Source organism: Bos mutus, chromosome 18 (genome assembly GCF_027580195.1).
Source record: "Bos mutus isolate GX-2022 chromosome 18, NWIPB_WYAK_1.1, whole genome shotgun sequence".
Taxonomy (NCBI): Eukaryota; Metazoa; Chordata; class Mammalia; order Artiodactyla; family Bovidae; genus Bos; species Bos mutus.
The window spans coordinates 14,766,200-14,783,722 of record NC_091634.1 but is presented as its reverse complement, the minus strand read 5'-3'; the positions used below and the strand labels follow the sequence as shown (position 1 = coordinate 14,783,722).

Sequence of the window (17,523 nt, the reverse complement as noted above, 5' to 3'; positions counted from 1 at the left end):
GTCGGGGGAGTGAGGGCACGGCTGGCCCAGGCAGGCAGCCGCCCATGTTTCTTGTCCGTGCTTCAGTAGGGGAGCTCTACTCATTCATTCCCACACCTCCTGAGAAAGTGGTTCTTAACCAGAAATGGCCATGTCATCCCAGTTTCGACAAAGAAACCACCAGGAATTTGTTTTTGCCTGGAGTCTTTTCGGTTGCAAGTGACAGAAAACCCACCTCAAAAAGGCAGTCACAGGGCTTCCCTGGCAGTCCAGTGGTTAAGACTGTGCTGTTCCAGTGCAGAGGGCACACGTTCGATCCCTGGTCGGGGAACTAGGATCTCACATGCCTCATGGTGCACGAAAAGAACATGAATAAATAAATGAAGAGGCAGTCTTACATGCTGGCTCTCATAAATCACACATTCAGGCCCACCTGGAGGTGTTCCACTTCCCTGTACATCATTTCATTTGCTGGCAGCGCCAAGCTTAGCATCTTGCCAGCTGCAGACCCAGCAGAAAGAGAGCCTGCTTTTCCCAGGAAAAGAAGCCCCAGAACTGAGGCTCATTGACCCATGTGGGGTCATGTGCCCATCCCAGAGCAAGACTAGCAGCTGTGCTGGGCATGGGGCGTGTGCCTGAGAGGCACCAGAGTGTGGCCCAAAGGAAGACCGGAGGATGCAAGGATGGAGGCAGGGCAGACAGGGGCGGCCCCTGGGGAGACAGAGCTGAGGGTTCTTAATTTGAAGATCAGTAAGTGACACAAGGGACTTCCCCGGTGGTCCAGTGGCTAAGGTTCCACGTTCCCAGTGCTGGGGGCCCGGGTTCAATCCCTGGTCAGGGAACTAGGTCCCTCATACCACAACAAAGACCCAGTGCAGCAAATAAATAAATATATTAAATAGTACTGTGTTACAAGCTTCAGTCCTGTTCAGTGTCTTCCCCAAGCACCAGTCTCATCAGAGAACATGGCCAGCCCCCACAGGACAGATGGAAAGTGCCCTGGATGTGGAGTGAGGAGAGTGCTGTGGTTCTTGAAAACCAGCCCATCAATAACTTGGGCCCGGGCCAAGGTCTGCATTGGTCCCTGGTCAGCATCGCAGACACCGGGGCCTCGGCTTGGGAGTGTTCGATTCAGTTCAGTTGCTCAGTTGTGTCCGACTCTTTGCGACCTCATGAACCACAGCACTCCAGGCCTCCCTGTCCATCACCAACTCCCGGAGTCCACCCAAACCCATGTCCATCGAGTTGGTGATGCCATCCAACCATCTCATCCTCTGTCGTCCCCTTTTCCTCCTGCCCTCAATCTTTCCCAGCATCAGGGTCTTTTCAAATGAGTCAGCTCTTCACATCAGGTGGCCAAAGTATTGGAGTTTCAGCTTCAACATCAGTCCTTCCAATGAACTCCCAGAACTGATCTGCTTTAGGATGGACTGGTTGGATTTCCTTGCAGTCCAAGGGACTCTCAAGAGTCTTCTCCAACACCACAGTTCATAAGTATCAATTCTTTGGCTCTCAGCCTTCTTTATACTCCAACTCTTATATCCATACATGACCACTGGAAAAACCATAACCTTGACTAGATGGACCTTTGTTGGCAAAGTAATGTTAGTTTACATTTAAAGGGGGAAAAAAAAGTTTGAAATTAGATACAAAAGGTAAAATTTTTTTAAGTTAAAGATCAAAATTCACCTTTCATCTCTTTTTTTTTTTTTTTCCACCTTTCATCTCTTAAGTCCTCATCATCCCATTGCCCTCACAGAGGCAACCGCTGTTAGCCATTTCCTGATAACCGAGGCCCATACAGGCAAATGTGTGGAAGTATTCCTTTTCCACCTTTTTAATACAGGTGGTATCATATCCCACACACTGTTTGTTCTGCATCCTGTATTTTTTCACTCAACAGAATTTGAGAACTTTGCACACCAGTCTGTAAAGCGTTTTTCCCTTCTTTATGACTGCGTATTATTCCATTACATAGATGCCTAAGAATCTCCCCCTATGCCTTAGTGACAGGTATCGGGGTTGTTTCCTGTCACCTGTTACCACAGTCCACCTTGCAGTGCTATTATTAACACATTCCCTCCACGTAGTTTTGTGAGGGAGGGGCAGTTGTTTGTTTTTGGCCATGATGTGCTGCTTGTGAGATCTTAGTTCCCTGGCCAAGGATTGAACCCAGGCCCTCGGTAGTAAAAGCACTGAGTCTTAACCAGTGGACCACCCAGGAACTCCCTATAACCTGGTTGAGACTCTCGTGGCAGACAGCTGGGATAGGTCAGGTCCTCAGCGTGGAGTTACTGGGCCAAACGGTATGTGCACAGGTGCCCGGGGTAGATGCGATGGAATTGCCAAGAGCCTACCAGTTTCTTCTCATTTGACTCACTTGAAAAGACCCTGATACTGAGAAAGATTGAAGGCAGAAGGAGAAGGGGACGACAGAGGACGAGATGGCTGAATGGCATCACCGACTCAATGGACATGAGTTTGAGTAAACTCTGGGAATTGCTGAAGGGAGACTTGGTGTACTGCAGTCCATGGGGTCGCAGAGTCAGACGCGACTGAACTGAACTGACCGGTTTCTTCTCTGGGCCAGATATGTGAGAGAAGGCAGGGGATTCCAGTGTGCAGGAAGTGTTGTGGACCACCAGGCTGGGTGTGTTGCCGCTGGGAGCCAGCACACCAGGTGGAGGGCCTGCGGCCCCTTCCCCCACCCATCGCTTGTTCCCAGGACAGAGCTCCAGCTCAGCGGGCTTGTGCCTCCAGGCTCCCTGTAGGCCTGAGGTTACAAAGATAGAGTTGTTCTTGAACACGCGCACACATGCGTGCACGCACCCTCATAGCACATCAGAGGCAGGAGGCTGCTGGGTAAGCCCTTCTCCCCTTTCTAACCGTGAGCTCCCCTCTCCTACCTGGCTTATCACAGGAGCCTGCGGCTGACCTCCGCGCTTTCTGGGCCAGCCTTCATGCAGTTTCCAGAGGGTTTCTTTTTGTTCTGACGCACCAAGCTTTCTTGTTTTTTTTTTTTTTTTTGCAATTCAGAATATTTTCATTATGCAACATTTCAAACGTTCTGAAAAGTACAGAGAATAACAGACACCCATGTGCCCACCACCAGATCTCACAGATGTTAACATTTTGCCGTCTTTGCTTCAGCTCTCGCTTTAATTTTGAAGAAAGAAAATGTTAGAGATGCAACCAAACTGCCCCCTCCCACAACCCCTTTTCTCCCCTCCTGCACACACAGCTGTTCTCTGGACAGGCCTTCCCCTGTCCCCTCTTCTCCCCATGACCCTAGACACATTTCTGTCATAGAACTTGTCACACTGTAAGAACTAAGTTGTGTTTTTTTTTTAAGATTTATTTGTTTTATTTTTGGCTGAGGTGGATCTTTGTTACTGCACACTAGCTTTCTCTAACTGGTGAGCAGGAGCTACTCTCTAGCTGCAGTGCACGGGCTTCTCGTTGTTGTGGCTTCTCGTTGCAGAACATGGGCTCCGAGGGCATGGGCTTCAGTAGTTGCAGCTTTCGGGCTCTAGAACACTGGCTCAGTAGTTGTGGCACACAGGCTTAGTTGCTCCAGGGCAACTAAGAGAGATCTTCCCAGACCAGGGATTGAACCAGTGTCCCCTGCATTGCAAGGCGGATTCGTAACCACTGGACCACCAGGGAAGCCCCAGGAACAAACTGTTGATGTGGCTGTTGCCTCCCTCAGGGGTCACACCATGTCACACTCGCCTTCACACATCTGTGCTGGGCAGCCTTGTTATGTAAAGGACCCCAGAGCTGCCTTGGCAACTAGGCAGATGCCTGACCCAAACATTGTAGGTCCTGGGAAAATAGCTGTTGAAGAAATGATTGTGAGTGTTCTAGAAATGCTGAGCTCCAGTGACCAGGTGACACGGTGGTCACACCATCTCCTGGCTGTATAACACGGTACTGAATGGCACGCCAGCACCCCCACAGCCTGTGGGCTGTGAACACCCCATTCCTCCTGCTGGGGAAATGAGGGACCAGCCATTCTGATTGTCCAGAAACCTTCAGTAGCTTGCAGTTCCACGATTCTTAAAAGCATGAGTCAGGACTGTGGGAGAAGCCAGAATCTGTCACTATGAGCAGTCAAGTCCTGAATGAAGAAGTTGCACAGCTAGTCACAGCTGCAAAGCCCAGTCTGAAGGCAGCATTAATCAGAGTGGAGAGACTGGCAAGGCCATCTCACGTCCCCTGGCCTGGAGGCAAGGCCCCCCGCAGGGTTTCCCACAGGAGAAAACCTGCCTGGTTTGTGCGGCCTTGAAGCACCTCTCCCCCAGGAAATGCCTTTTTCTGTCAGACCTACACATTGGCAGGAACCTGTTTCTTTTCGGTCTGTCCGTTCAAGTCTAAATCATGACTATAATCAGTACTGAACACCTGGGCCAGCCCTGGGGCATGCACGAAGCCCAGGGTGGCACCTGCCTTCACACATTCCCAGGATGTGGCCGTGGAGCTAGGGAGCACGGGGCCTGGCCCTCCTGGGTCTGTAGGAGCTCCCTCCACAGTCTCTGCACCCTCTCTGGCCCCTTCCTGGCCTTTCTTCATGGGGCAGCCACGGTGATCCCTGCAGATGGTCCATCTGGCACCTGTGTTCATCAGGGACCCACAGGAAGCAGGTGCCCCCCACCCAGGGTTTTTTGGTTTTGTTTTAATTTATTTGGCTGTGTCAGGGCTTAGTTGCAGCACACGGCATCTTTCGTTACAGTGCACGAAGTCTCTAGTTGTGGTACACGGGCTCAGTAGTGACAGGCTTAGTTGCTCCATGGTTGTGGGATCTTAGTTCCCTGACCAGGGATCAAACTTGTGTCCCCTGCATCGTAAGATGGATTCTTAAGCAGTGGACCACAAGGGAAGTCCCCCACTCAGGGTTTTGACTGAGGGATTAATGGACAGGCTGATAGGTGTGGGTAGGGCTTCCCTGGTGGCTCAGAGGGTAAAGAATCTGCTTGCAATGCAGGGGTTCGATCCTTGGGTCAGGAAGATCCCCTGGAGGAGGGCATGGCAACTCACTCCGTTCTTACCTGGAGAATCCCATACACAGAAGAGTCTATGACAGGCTATGCTCAGTGGGGTCACAAAGTGTCTGACAAGACTGAGCAGCTTTCACTAATAGGTGTGGGTAGGTTAAAGGCACCAATATAGGAAAGTGAGGCACCCAGGAACCAGCAATAGCAAGGAGCCATTACCCACCATGAGGGATGAGGTCACAGGGGATGGGAGACATTTCTGGAAACCAGGGAGAAGTATGGCTCTGGGAGAGGGGCCACCCCTCAGAAGCTGTGGCTGTTGAGCAAAGGACCAAGGACTACGGCCACTGTCCTAGCTCGACAGGCAGGCAATGAAGAGAAATAAAGACTGCACCCTCTCTCCTCTCCCCTCCCCTTATCCTGGCCGGGGGAACCGGGTGAAGCTGACACAGCCTGTGGAAACCCACCTTCTGGGGCGCTGGACGGGGCAGAAAATGGCAGAGACTGGATCTGGGGATGCAGACGGTGAATAGCTGGTCCAGATGGTCGAATGGGTGCTTGTTTTCCCAATCAGGATACAGGATGCTTGCTCACTGTCAAGGCCCTGCCTGGCCTGGTCCCTGGTGACCTCACCAGCCTCCCACCCTTTACTCTCTGGGCTCTGGTGCACTGGCCGCATCTCGCCCTGCGCGTGCTCTTTCCTGTTGGGTCTTCCACCTCCCATGCCCATTGCCTGCAGCACCCTCCCCTCTGCTCTTCCTTTGGCTCCTACTCAGCCTCAGATCCCAGCTTAATTTCTCTTCCTCATAGCGTCACACCCAGAGCACTGACTCCCTGGGGTCCAAGGAGGGGGGCCATCCTGGAAGTGCTGGTCAGACACATGCCCTGGTCAAGTTGGGTGGAGGGTCAGGAGTCAAACAAGCCTTACACTATGGTTAGGTTTCATGAAATAGGTTTTAATCAAGAATCGCATTACTTTAAAAATTGTCTTACAGTATGTAGTCTCTCCCCAACACCATAAGCACAAGCTGACATTTTTATAGAAGGTGAATGCAGTACTCTTTAAGAAAAAAACCTTCTTTTTAGTACCTCATACTGTTTTTTAATTGTCATTGTGTAAACAGCATAACTCACTCATGGTATCCCTGGAGGCTTTTTTTTTTCCCTTAATTGGCTACATGACGCAGCATGTGAAATCTTAGTTCCCCAACCATGGATTGACCCCTGGACTGCCAGAGAAGTCCCTGGAGCCCCTTTAAATTAAATGTCTTCCCCTGCTCCCTGGGTGCTCACTCTGGCAGGTGCGATAGCCTTTCTGCCTGATCTCTGAAGTCATCAAAGATCACTCAGTGGCCCTGTAGCCACTGAGTCTCGAGTTGGTCATTGCAGCATCGTAACTGAGATTCATCAGATCTGAACCTGACTTAGCAGCCAGTCTCCTGCCTCCCAGCTCAAGGCTGCCTCCACCTGGGAGCCTCGCTGGATGGGGAGCCTACATCGCTCTCCTCTGTTTCTCCGCCTTGCACTTGCCCTCCCCCTTGCACTTCCCCTCCCCCGGGCTCACTGCCAGTCTCTGACCTGTCCAGGGAGGGAGCACAAAGAGGAAACAGGAAGCAGGAAATTATCACTGGAGCTGTGGTGACAGCAGCTGCAGGGACTCGAGAGTGCCTTTCTTTCTACTAGCTAAGTAATTTCCAGACTCTGGGCTCTTCGGGGGCTCCTGACCCTCCTTCCAGAGCTCCCAGGCAGGAGCAGCCCCCAGTCTCCTTCCAAATGTAAGGGTCACTGAGGAGGCCCCTATTCAGGGAGGGAATGGAGATGACGGGCCCACTTTTTCTGTGGATTTTCCTCCCAGTAAGATTCTCCCTCTCTAGTTTGCATAATGGGGGAGGAAGTTCAGGAATTTGGGGGATAAGGTTTTAGATCATTGCTTTTATACCTTCTCATTCAGTTGCTGTATGATTTCTGTCCTAATGGCAGCTCAGTTAAAACCAAAGTAGGGGACTTCCCTGGCGGTCCCGTGGTTAAGACTTTGCCTTCCAGTGCAGGAGGTGTGGGTTCGACCCCCTGGTTGGGGAGCTAAGATCTCACATGCTTCACAGCCAAAAGACCAAGACATAAAACAGAAACAATATTGTAATAAATTTAATAAAGATTTCTTAAATGGTTCACATCAAAAAAATCTTTAAAAAAAAAAAACCAAAGTAGGAAGAGTTCCATCCTAACTTCCCCTTGTAGTGAATTTTCAAAATAACCTTTGTAGAGATGATTTACAAAGCATGTTCGTGTTACCCAAGTGTCTGAAAGAAGTAAATCACAGAATGTTCCATATCGGTCTGATTTTCCTTTAGTAACACTGCTTAACGAGCCACCCCGAAAGTCAGAGGCTCACAAACATCATCATTTCTTCTTGGCTCACTCACCTGCAGGTTGGCTGAGACCTGGCTGGCCTTGGCTGCGTGTCTGCTCCAGGCACCCTCGTTCTCCCAGACCAGTAGACCCAGAGCATGTTCACCTCATGGCGAGGGCGGGTACATAGGAGGCAAGCCTGGCCCACATGCCCATTTGTGCCTTTGCTCGAATGCCATTAGCCAAATCAAATCTCATGACCAAGCTTAGAGTGAACAGGGCGGGAATGTACCTGTCCATAAAGGTAGAGAGGAAGGGATGAGTCTTTGCAAAACTATAATTTACCACAAGGCTGTATGTATGTAAAATAAGAGTAACTGAAGTTGAACGGTGCTAGGAAAATTATCCTTAAATATCAGTGGATGTTCTAACATCTGCTGCATAGGAAGTAAAAATGCATATGTGTGCCCTAAGACTTTCTCCAGTTTCCAGTCTAGTCAGCTGGCAACTTACTAATTAGATGTAGACTTCCTTTCTTGGAAAGGAAACTCCTCTTTTTGATCGTGTATTTTCTTTCTAAAGGGACTCTCAAGTGCCTTTCTTTCTGCCATCTAAATAATTTCTCCCTCCTCAGTATGGCAGTGACCCGATCCAAAGACGCTCCTCCTTTTGGCCCCCCGATCCCCAGTGGAACCACATTCCGAAAATCTGACGTCTTCAGAGACTTCTTACTGGCCAAGGTGATTAATGCCGAGAACGCTGCACACAAGTCTGACAAGTTCCACACCATGGCCACCAGGACCCGCCAGGAGTACCTCAAGGACCTGGCGGAAAACTGTGTCTCCAACACACCCATTGACTCCACCGGCAAGTTCAACCTCATTTCCCTGACCTCCAAGAAGAAGGAGAAGACAAAAGCCCGGGCAGGCGCCGAGCAGCACAGCGCCGGGGCCATCGCCTGGAGGGTGGCGGCTGAGGACTACGCGCAGGGGGTAGAGATAGACTGCATTTTGGGAATTTCCAACGAGTTTGTGGTGCTCCTAGACCTACGCACTAAGGAAGTGGTGTTCAACTGCTACTGCGGGGATGTCATTGGCTGGACCCCAGACTCCTCGACAATCAAAATTTTCTACGGGCGAGGGGACCATATCTTCCTCAAGGCCTCTGAGGGTTCTGTGGAGGACATAAGAGAAATTGTCCAGAGACTGAAGGTAAGGGAGAGAGCCCCTCAAGGTGCAGCAGTTCTGTGGTCTGACAGAGGCCTTAGGAACCACTGAAGTGCCTCCCTGAGCCCGGTCAGTTGGCCCAGGACGCTCGTGGGCCCCAAGAGAATCAGAATTGTCACTTTACACACCCGGGGTCTAGTGGGCTCTGCAGCCTGGGTTCTCCCTGGGGAAGGCTTGGGCCAAAGATCTGAGGCTCTCCATGTCATCGCCTTGAGAGGACAAAAGGCTTATTTACTCACTCTAGATGTTTAAACTCATGTTAAAAATGTAAGGATACTTTCCAGAAGAATTAAAATATTGGATTGGCCAAAAAGTTCATATGGGTTTTTCTGTACCTTCTTAACAAAACACCAGATGAACTTTTTGGCCAACTCAACAGAATGAAAGACTTCCAGACCTTTAAAATATAGGGGTGGAAGCAGGATATTGGGGGTGGGGGTGTAAAAAAGCATAAGAAAACAAAATTATGTGGCAGGAATAATTCCACATCAGTAATCACAATAAATGTAAGTGATTTAACATTCTCTATTAAAGAACAGAGACTCACAGTCTAGATTTAAAAATCTTACCCTAATCTCTTGGCAGCTTAGGCTCAGACAGCTGCCAAACCAAAGGTAGCAGATTGGTTTCAAGTCAGATGACAGTTTAGTTGGTAATGGTCATTGGAAGCATTGGGCTAAGAAGTACTAAGGCTACCTCAGAGCCCCAGGTGAGGGAACGTGGTCAGTAATTGGCTCTCAGTGGGTTCAACAGAATGTCAAGCATGAAATAGAGAAGGCAGTATATCACGGGAGTTAACAACACAAGTTCTCAAGTCAGAAGGCTTGGCTTCAAGTCCCAGCACTGCCTTACCAGCTGTGTCACCTCACCATGTTCCTTAACCACTGGGTGACTCAGTTTTCCCAGCTGAAAAATGGGAACAGTGATCATCCCATATCATGTGGAAGTTTTAAGGACTGGATGAGTTATGTTGCCCAGGAAGCTGGCCTGACTTAAGAGGCTGTGATCTCCAGAGGCCAGTATCACAGCCAGCCCTCTTCACCCTTCTAGGCTTTTGCACTCGTTCCTTGAGTTCAGGTGGGATTGGTAAAGACCAGCTTTCAGATTCCCTGACTCCAAACTTCCTGCCCTGCCTTAAACTACAGCAACAGCTAGTGTGTAGATTTCCCATTAGGATGTGAGGTCCGTGAACAAGGGCCTCTGTTTTGCTCACTTGCTTATCTCATTTGTGTAGATCAGGGCTGGCACATAGTAGGTGTTTATTAAATGCTGATTAGTCGATCAGCTGAATAAGATGATTGACCCTGATTGCGTGCTCATGACCGATGATCTCACAGCCCTCCACCGGCCTCGTGGAGTGTAGGCACTGTTTTTATCCCCATTGGACCCGTGAGTAGCATGCGGCTCAGAGAGGTCACACAGCCAGTAGGTGGCAGACTGGGATCTGAATCCAGATTTTTCTGACTCCAAAACCTGTTTGTGCCCAAACTTGAGACTAATGACTAACTGCCTACTCAGCCTGTGGAAGTCAGCACGTCTAAGAGCAAGCTCCTGATTTCGTTCCCCTGGCCTCCCGGGGTTCTGTCTCCAGAGAATAAGCCCATCACACGAGTGGAATCGTAAGCCTCAGCACCAGCCTCACTCCTCTGTCTCATACCGACGTCCAGTCTGTCAGCTCCACCCGCCGGAGGCAGACTCTGCTGCTCCTGCCCTTCTGCAGCCCCTCCTCGCCTGTCCAGTAGCCTCCTTGCTGGTCTCCTTTGCCTCCTTGTTTGCTTCCCTGGGGTCTGTTCTCAGGAAGGTTGTCAGAGGGATCTTGATCATGTCCCTGCTGTGCTCAAACCCCTCAGCTCACTCCAGGTAAAAGCCCAGTTCCTTATGGTGGCCTGAGAGGCCCTACATGGCCTGGATGTCTGTCGCTCTTGTCTCCTTATTACTCTCTTTCTGCTCCAAGAACACAGACTTCTGTGTCTAGAGTGGGCTCATTGGGCAGTCAGCCTCAGGGCCTTTGCACTACCTGTGCCCTCTCTGTGGAACACCTTCTTCATCCCCACATGCCTCCTTCCCCTTCTACATACATTTTTTCAAAGGTCACCTATCGGTGAGGCCTTGTTATCCAAAATTGTAAAAACCCCCTCCACAACCTGGCCTTGAGCTTGTTCCACCCACTTTCCCTGCTTTAATTGTCACAGTAGCACCCACCACCATTTGATGTGTCTTTTTACATATGTGCTGCGTCCTCAGCACCTGGGCCAGTGTCTGGTGTGCAGCAGACATTCAGTGACCATGGACTGAATGCACACACACGTGCTGTCTGTAGTGACAGCAAAAGTGGCCGTTCACAGGGGGCCAACCATCTGACTCCTTGCAGCCTTGCACAACCTTGCATTTCTTCCCAAAACCCAATGAGGGAGATACTGTTATTAACTCAATTCACGGGACACAAGGGCGATGACTTCAAAGGGAAGAAGCGTTTTGACTCCCAAAGCAGAGGCCATGGTCTGGGATGAAGCTAGTCATGAGTTTCTCTTTTGAGGCACTAAACTGTAGGCTCTCCTTTCAAACAAGTTTATTTTAACTTTTTAATCATGGAAAATTTCAAACAGACACAAAAGTAGAGAAACTCGCCCACTGATCCCCTAGACTTATCACCAGCTTCTGTAGTTATCAGCCTGCGGCCCATCTTGTTTCTCCCTTCCCTCTCTCCCTTCCCTTCCCCTGATAATTTTGAAACAAATCCTAGACATCCTGCCACTTGATCAGTAAATGTGTCAAGATTTACCTCTAAAACATACGGCTTCTGAAAAATAACTATTTTGCCTATTCTATATTAAAAAAATGAATAGTAATTCCTTAGTGACATGTAAACAAGTTGGGCCGTGAAATCAGTTACTGGATCTCAGTAGGCAGTTTTCAAGGACAGGGTAGAAAAGATTGGTGCACTGAGGAGGCACTTGGTCTCATGGAGCTTTGTTCCAGTTTCACATGTTTCCTCACCTCCCAAATTCTCACTGTCCAGACTAGCCTGGAACAGATGTGTTCACATCTTCAGGTAAGTCCTTCACCGTCCACACTCGTTTCTTGCTGCCCATACTCGGGAACATCTGTGTGGATTGCAAAGAATATTTTTGTGTATGTGGATACATGTGTAAATGTATGAATGCACAGCGTGGCTCGTGATATGAGATTCTTACTGTGCAGCTCTAATAAGTACATCAGATAGCATCATTTCTAACCAGGGAATGACTTCTCACGGGAGATGTCAACCATTACACAGACGCTTTCCTTAAGGCAGTTTTTAAGGAGGCAGATCTTGCTGTAACTTGGTTAACAGCTCCAGCTTATCAAGTTAATCTTTTTATTCCAAGAAGAGGAGGGAATCCCTAAGGATATGCTGAAGCTCTAGGTGTTCTGTTCAGTGGCTTCTCCTATCTATGGTCATACGTTAGCATGGCGAAAGTCTCCCACAAGTGAAGCGGGGAATAAATCAGAGAGAAGGCCCTCCGTGTGTGGTTTGGTTGGCTTCAGGATGGGGGACAGCCTGAGACGGAGGTTCGAAAGGGGTTTTTGCCTTGCAGAATGAGGTCCTGGAGTAAAGAATGTGGCGCCGAGCCCCCAGCCTAGACAAACTCACAGGGTCTCTGGTCTCTGGCTTCTCCAGCTTACTCTGGTTACAGTCACCGTATCCATCAGGGCTTCAGACAACAAAGGTTTATCTCACTCATGCCACGTGTCCATCTCAGGTTGGGCTGGAGTCTGAACTCACAGACCCTAGCTGACCAAACAGGCACTCTCTGGAATAATCCTAGTGGCCGTGGCAGAGGGGAAAGGCCTGAAGAGGGTCTCAAATTGGCGATGAAATGCCCCAGCCCAGACAGTATGCCATTCCCATTCACAGCTCATTGGCCAAAACAAGTCTTGTGCAGGCATGCTAAGTTGCTTCAGTTGTGTCTGACTCTTTGTGACCCCATGGACTATAGCCCTCCAGGCTCCTCTGTCCTTGGGATTCTGCAGGCAAGAATACTGGAGTGGGTTACTATTTCCTCCTCCAGGGGATCTGCCCAACCCAGGGATCAAACCCGAATCTCTTATGTCTGTTGCATTGGCGGGAGGTTCTTTATCACTAGTGCCACCTGGAAAGCCCAAAACCAGTTCCAGAGACCACCAGCCATAGAGAGGGTGGGAGGGGGCATGCGGAGAACACGACTCATGACCGCCACCTCTGTATGAGGTGTCCATGTTTCTCCAGGAGTCAGGAGCCCAGGCTGGGACGAGGTGGGTGTCTGCACACCTGTACCATGACATCACCTGGGAGAATGGGGGGGAGGGGGTCTTTGGCCTCAAAAGGGCAGAATCTGCCCCAGGAGCTTCCCCCGCTGCCCCCGAGCAGCTTGTGAAACTGGACCCTGCGTGTGGCCCACAGGTGATGACCAACGGCTGGGAGACAGTGGACATGACCCTGCGGCGGAACGGGCTGGGGCAGCTGGGCTTCCACGTGAAGTACGACGGGACCGTGGCCGAGGTGGAGGATTACGGGTTTGCCTGGCAGGCCGGCCTGCGGCAGGGCAGCCGGCTGGTGGAGATCTGCAAGGTGGCTGTGGTCACACTGACCCACGACCAGATGATCGACCTGCTGCGCACCTCCGTCACCGTCAAGGTGGTCATCATCCCGCCTTTCGACGACGGCACACCCCGGAGGTAAGTCTGTCCCCCCGGAGAGGTCAGCAGCTCCCCGGGTGCTGGCCCTTGGGGCCCTTCCTCAACAGGTGGTGATAATGGTGTCAGGGTCCAAGTCAACATCTGTGGAACCCCTCCTGCAGGTGGTCATGGTCTAAGCTCTGCACACGCATGCTGTCCCCTCCGGCCCCCACCACAGCCCCATGAGGTGGGCACCCTCCTTAGTCGCACATAGCGTTCCAGTCCTTGCCTGAGAGTTCCCTAGCGGTCCAGTGGTTAAGACAGCGTTCCCACTGCAGGGGGCGTGGGTTTGATCCCTAGCTGGGGAACTGAGATCCCACATACCTCGAGGCGTAGCCAAAAAATAGTGGGAAAAAAGACCTTGCCTGAAGGTACAATGTGCCTCATCATTTGTTCAGCACACATTTACTGAGCTCCTACTGTGTATACACTCCATTTGAAGTCTTGAGTAGGATTTAGCAGTGAACAAAATAAAAGCACCCATTCCCTTGGAGTTTGTGTCCTGACAGGCAGTCATTAAACAGGTGTGTAACACAGGACCAGGCAGTGAAGAGATCCGAGGAGAAGAGCAGGGTCATAGAAGGGGCTAACAGGTGGTCAGGGAAGGCTCCCTGGTGGAGGCTGCAGTGGGATTTTCCAGGCCAGCAGAACCCAGGCCATGGACAGGCCAGGGCAGGGTCTCCAGAGTGTCACCGTATGGAGGGGGAGGGTTCCTGCAGCACAGGGAGTGTGGTGTGGAGCACACTGAGCAAGGCTGAGATGGAAGAGAGGGCCTGGGCGTGGGGGCAGACTGGGGGCCCTTCCTGGACACAGTGCCAAGCTTGGGTTTTGTTCACTGGGAAGCCAGTGCAGGATTTGTTTCTTTTTGTTTTGTTTTAATGGACTGTTTCAGACATTTTTCTCTATGATTTATTTATTTGTCTGCATCAGGTCTTAGTTGCTGCACGTGGCATGTTTGTGGTTGGCGCATGGGCTTAGGCGCTCCGTGGCTTATGGAATCTTAGTTCCCCAACCAGAAATCGAACCTGCATCCCCTGCCTTGGAAGGTGGATTCTTAACCCCTGGACCACCAGGGAAGTCCCGTATTTCAAGCATATTAAAAGCATGCTAAGTCCCCTGTTCCAACATCTGTCAACATGTGGCCAGTTCTTATTTTGTTTTTGTTTGTTTTTAATCCCATACCTGTCCACCTTAGATTATTTGAAGCAGTCTCACTCCTTCGACTGTATCTCTACTCAGTCAGGACCTTAAAAAAATTTAGCAGACTGCCTCAACTCCCCTGTCCATCTTTAACTTCTTTTGTACCACAGGCTCTTCCTGTGGCATTTGGTTGATGAATCTCTTTTTAAAAAATCTTATTTTTTTCTTACCTTTTGTTTTGGGAGGAAACCGGATCTCTTGTTTTTCAGTTTCCTGCTTCCTGGGTTTAGCTGCTTGCATCCTGCTGATGTCCTTTAACCTGTTCTTCTAACGCGTGTATTTCCCACAAACTGGAGTTCAGCATAAAAGCTTGATCAGATTCTAGTTGAATTTCCTTTTGTTTTTCTGAAGATTTTTTTTGATGTGGACCATTTTAAAGACTTCATTGGACTTGTTACAATATTACTTTTGGTTTGTTTCGGTTCCTTGGCTGTGAGGCATGTGGGATCTTAGTTTTCCGACCAGGGATCGAACCCACGTTCCCTGGCTTGGAAAGCGAAGTCTTAACTGCCAGGGAGGTCCCTGAATTTCCTTTGGTCACAGCACTTCCCAGGTGTGCATCCATCAGGAGGCGCCACACGTCTGGCTGTCCCTGTGGGAGTGATACGAAGGGCAGTCAGAGGGTTCCTAGGGTGGCAGCCTGACCCTAAACGCTGTACGTTTCCCCTCGGCTCTCAGCAGCCGTTTGTGATCCTTGTCTGGATCCCCTGTGTCATGACGGGTCACACTCAAGTGATGTCCTCAGTTCTAGCCTTCCTTCTTTATTTTTAAAAAGTTCTCTGTGCTGCGTCTTTGTTGCTGCCCACCAGGTTTCTCCAGTTGCCATGAGCGGGGCTGTTCTCTAGCTGCAGTGCACAGGCTTCTCATTGCAGTGGCTGCTCTCGTCGCGGAGCACGGGCTCTAGGGCACGGAGCCTCAGTAGTTGCTGCTCCGGGCTCTAGAGCACAGCCTCCGTAGTTGAGGCTCACGGGCTTAGTTGCCCCTCGGCGTGTCGGATCTTCTCAGACCAGGGATTGAACCTGTGTCCCCTGCGTTGGCAGGCGGATTCTTAACCACCGGCCCACCACCAAGGAAATCCTTTCTTCATTTATTGGCTGGAATTCTTCCAAAAAGAACATTCCTTCAGCAACCATTTGATTCCTCTGAGGTATAATTTGTACAGAGAAGGCAGGATAGATGTGATTCTGAGAAGAATGAATTGGTACCCTAGCAACCTCCAGCGATGACTTGGAAACAGTGGTTCTAGAATCACTACATCCCGAGGCCGGAAGCACAGCTGCACAGAGGACAGTCCGGGCCCGGCCCTCACAGCCCCGATGGATGGACTGGAGAAGACAACCAATAAGAAAGTGAGCTAGTGAGATGGTTCACACAGTCCAGGTGGAAATCACTGGGCGTAGCGGGAAGGCAGACCTGCAGGGAGGCTGCCTGCGTTTGAGTCCAGGCTCCTCTTCTTATTAACTGTGACCCTGGCAAATGTCCCCACCACTCTGTGCCTGTTTCCTCATTTATAAAATAGGGACGTTAATGGAGCTTTTGCCCAAAAGTGGCTGTAAGGTGGGAGGAGGGGAGGCCCACAGAGCACACAGCACAGGACTTGGCCTGTAAGAGGCACTCAGAAGACACCGGCCCTGAGGTCCTGGGTGTGAGGAACACTAGGCCCGACCTGACATCAGACTGGGTGGTCAGGGAAGGCCTGCGGGTGAGAAGGAACCAAGAGACAGGCCCTGTGGGGAGGGGAGGGTAAGAACAAGAGGCTCTTGGGTTGTTGACGGACCAGAATGGAGGGTCACGTGGCTGGAACAGGGTGAGCCAAGAGAAAGGCACGCGATGAGGGGACACTGAGAGCTTACACACGTGGTCTCCCAGGGCTGGTGTGATCCCTGGTTTACAGATAAGAAAACTGACACCCGGGGTGGACCACAGTCTTGTGCAGAGTTGCACGGCTACTAAGTGGCAGAGCAAAACTCAATCCACGTTTCCCATCTCCGTGTATTCTGCTTCCTGTCATAGCAGTCTCGAGCTGTGGGCGTGTGAGTCCTGGCTGCACCCTCCCACCTTCTTGAGTCTTGCTTGCTCTGAACTTGGTGGGGGACAGTTCTGGGCAGGGTTCAACCCTGCCACAACCCAGGGCTTGGCCACCCAGGTTCCAGTCCCCTAGCCTTGGGACTCCAGTCAGGCCCCAGGCATCCCCTTCTCCCAGCCCTCTTCCGGGGCTTCCTCCACCCCTGCATGGGGCCAAGGCCAGGCCACACCCGTGCCGAGCTCTGCAGGGGCAAGTCAAGCTGAGGTAACCCTTCTGCCTCATTGCATACACACGCAAACACACATAGACACACACACACAGTAGCAGCCCGCCTGTTGGATGACTCTCCAAAGCTTGGAAGCGCCAGAGGCCACACAAAGGTCCTTGGACCTGCAGGTAGGGACCAGCTGAGTGAAAGGCAGCATCTGCAGGCTCCCTTCTCCAGCTCTGGGGAGATGAGGCCGAGGAGGGCGTGACCAGACAGACGGGTTCCACTCCCCACCCTGTTTATGAGGAAAGCTATCATCCGGCTCCCTTTACAAGGCAGCCACCAAAACAGGAGAGGTGTGGGTTGGGACTTGCGTGGTGTGTGTGGCTCTTCAAGCGCAGAGGGGTCTGGCTGATCTCGTTTACAGAGCTGATATCCTAGCTTTGCGGTTCCTCCAACCTGTTGCTATGACCCTGGCCTCCTAGCCTGGTTGTCATGATCCCTGCCACCGGCCAGGCTTTGTAGGGCCTGGGTCTGGACCCCAGGCTCTTCAGACACTGCATAGAATACAGGGGGTCGTACTCACACCCCCAGACCATGAGGCTGGGGTTCTCAAGTGAGCCCTTCCCAGATGGACCAGGTAGCCAGAAGGGACATCCCAGAGCCCCCAGTGCGGTGTGTCATGGTGATCTGGCATGTTTGTACAGGCTCATCTCACTGTGTCTGTCCTGCCTGATGGGGAAGCTGATCCAGGACGCCTTTGGTTCCTCATTTGGATTCAAGATATCTGAAGGGGGACGGGGTGCTCCTCCCTGAGAAGGGGAATTGAAACCCCACAAGTGA

General features: G+C 51.0%; 1 protein-coding gene across 5 annotated transcripts in view; it reads left to right on the top strand.

Annotated features, from left to right (window-relative positions):
• SIPA1L3 (signal induced proliferation associated 1 like 3) overlaps positions 1-17,523 on the top strand; it is a 253,512-nt gene that overhangs the window by 170,620 nt on the left and 65,369 nt on the right. For all 5 annotated transcript variants that reach the window (XM_070387808.1, XM_070387805.1, XM_070387806.1 and 2 more), the window contains 2 exons: positions 7,957-8,533; positions 12,972-13,246. In XM_070387808.1, the coding sequence (XP_070243909.1) occupies positions 7,957-8,533; positions 12,972-13,246 (852 nt within the window). The remainder of the gene's footprint in view (positions 1-7,956; positions 8,534-12,971; positions 13,247-17,523) is intronic.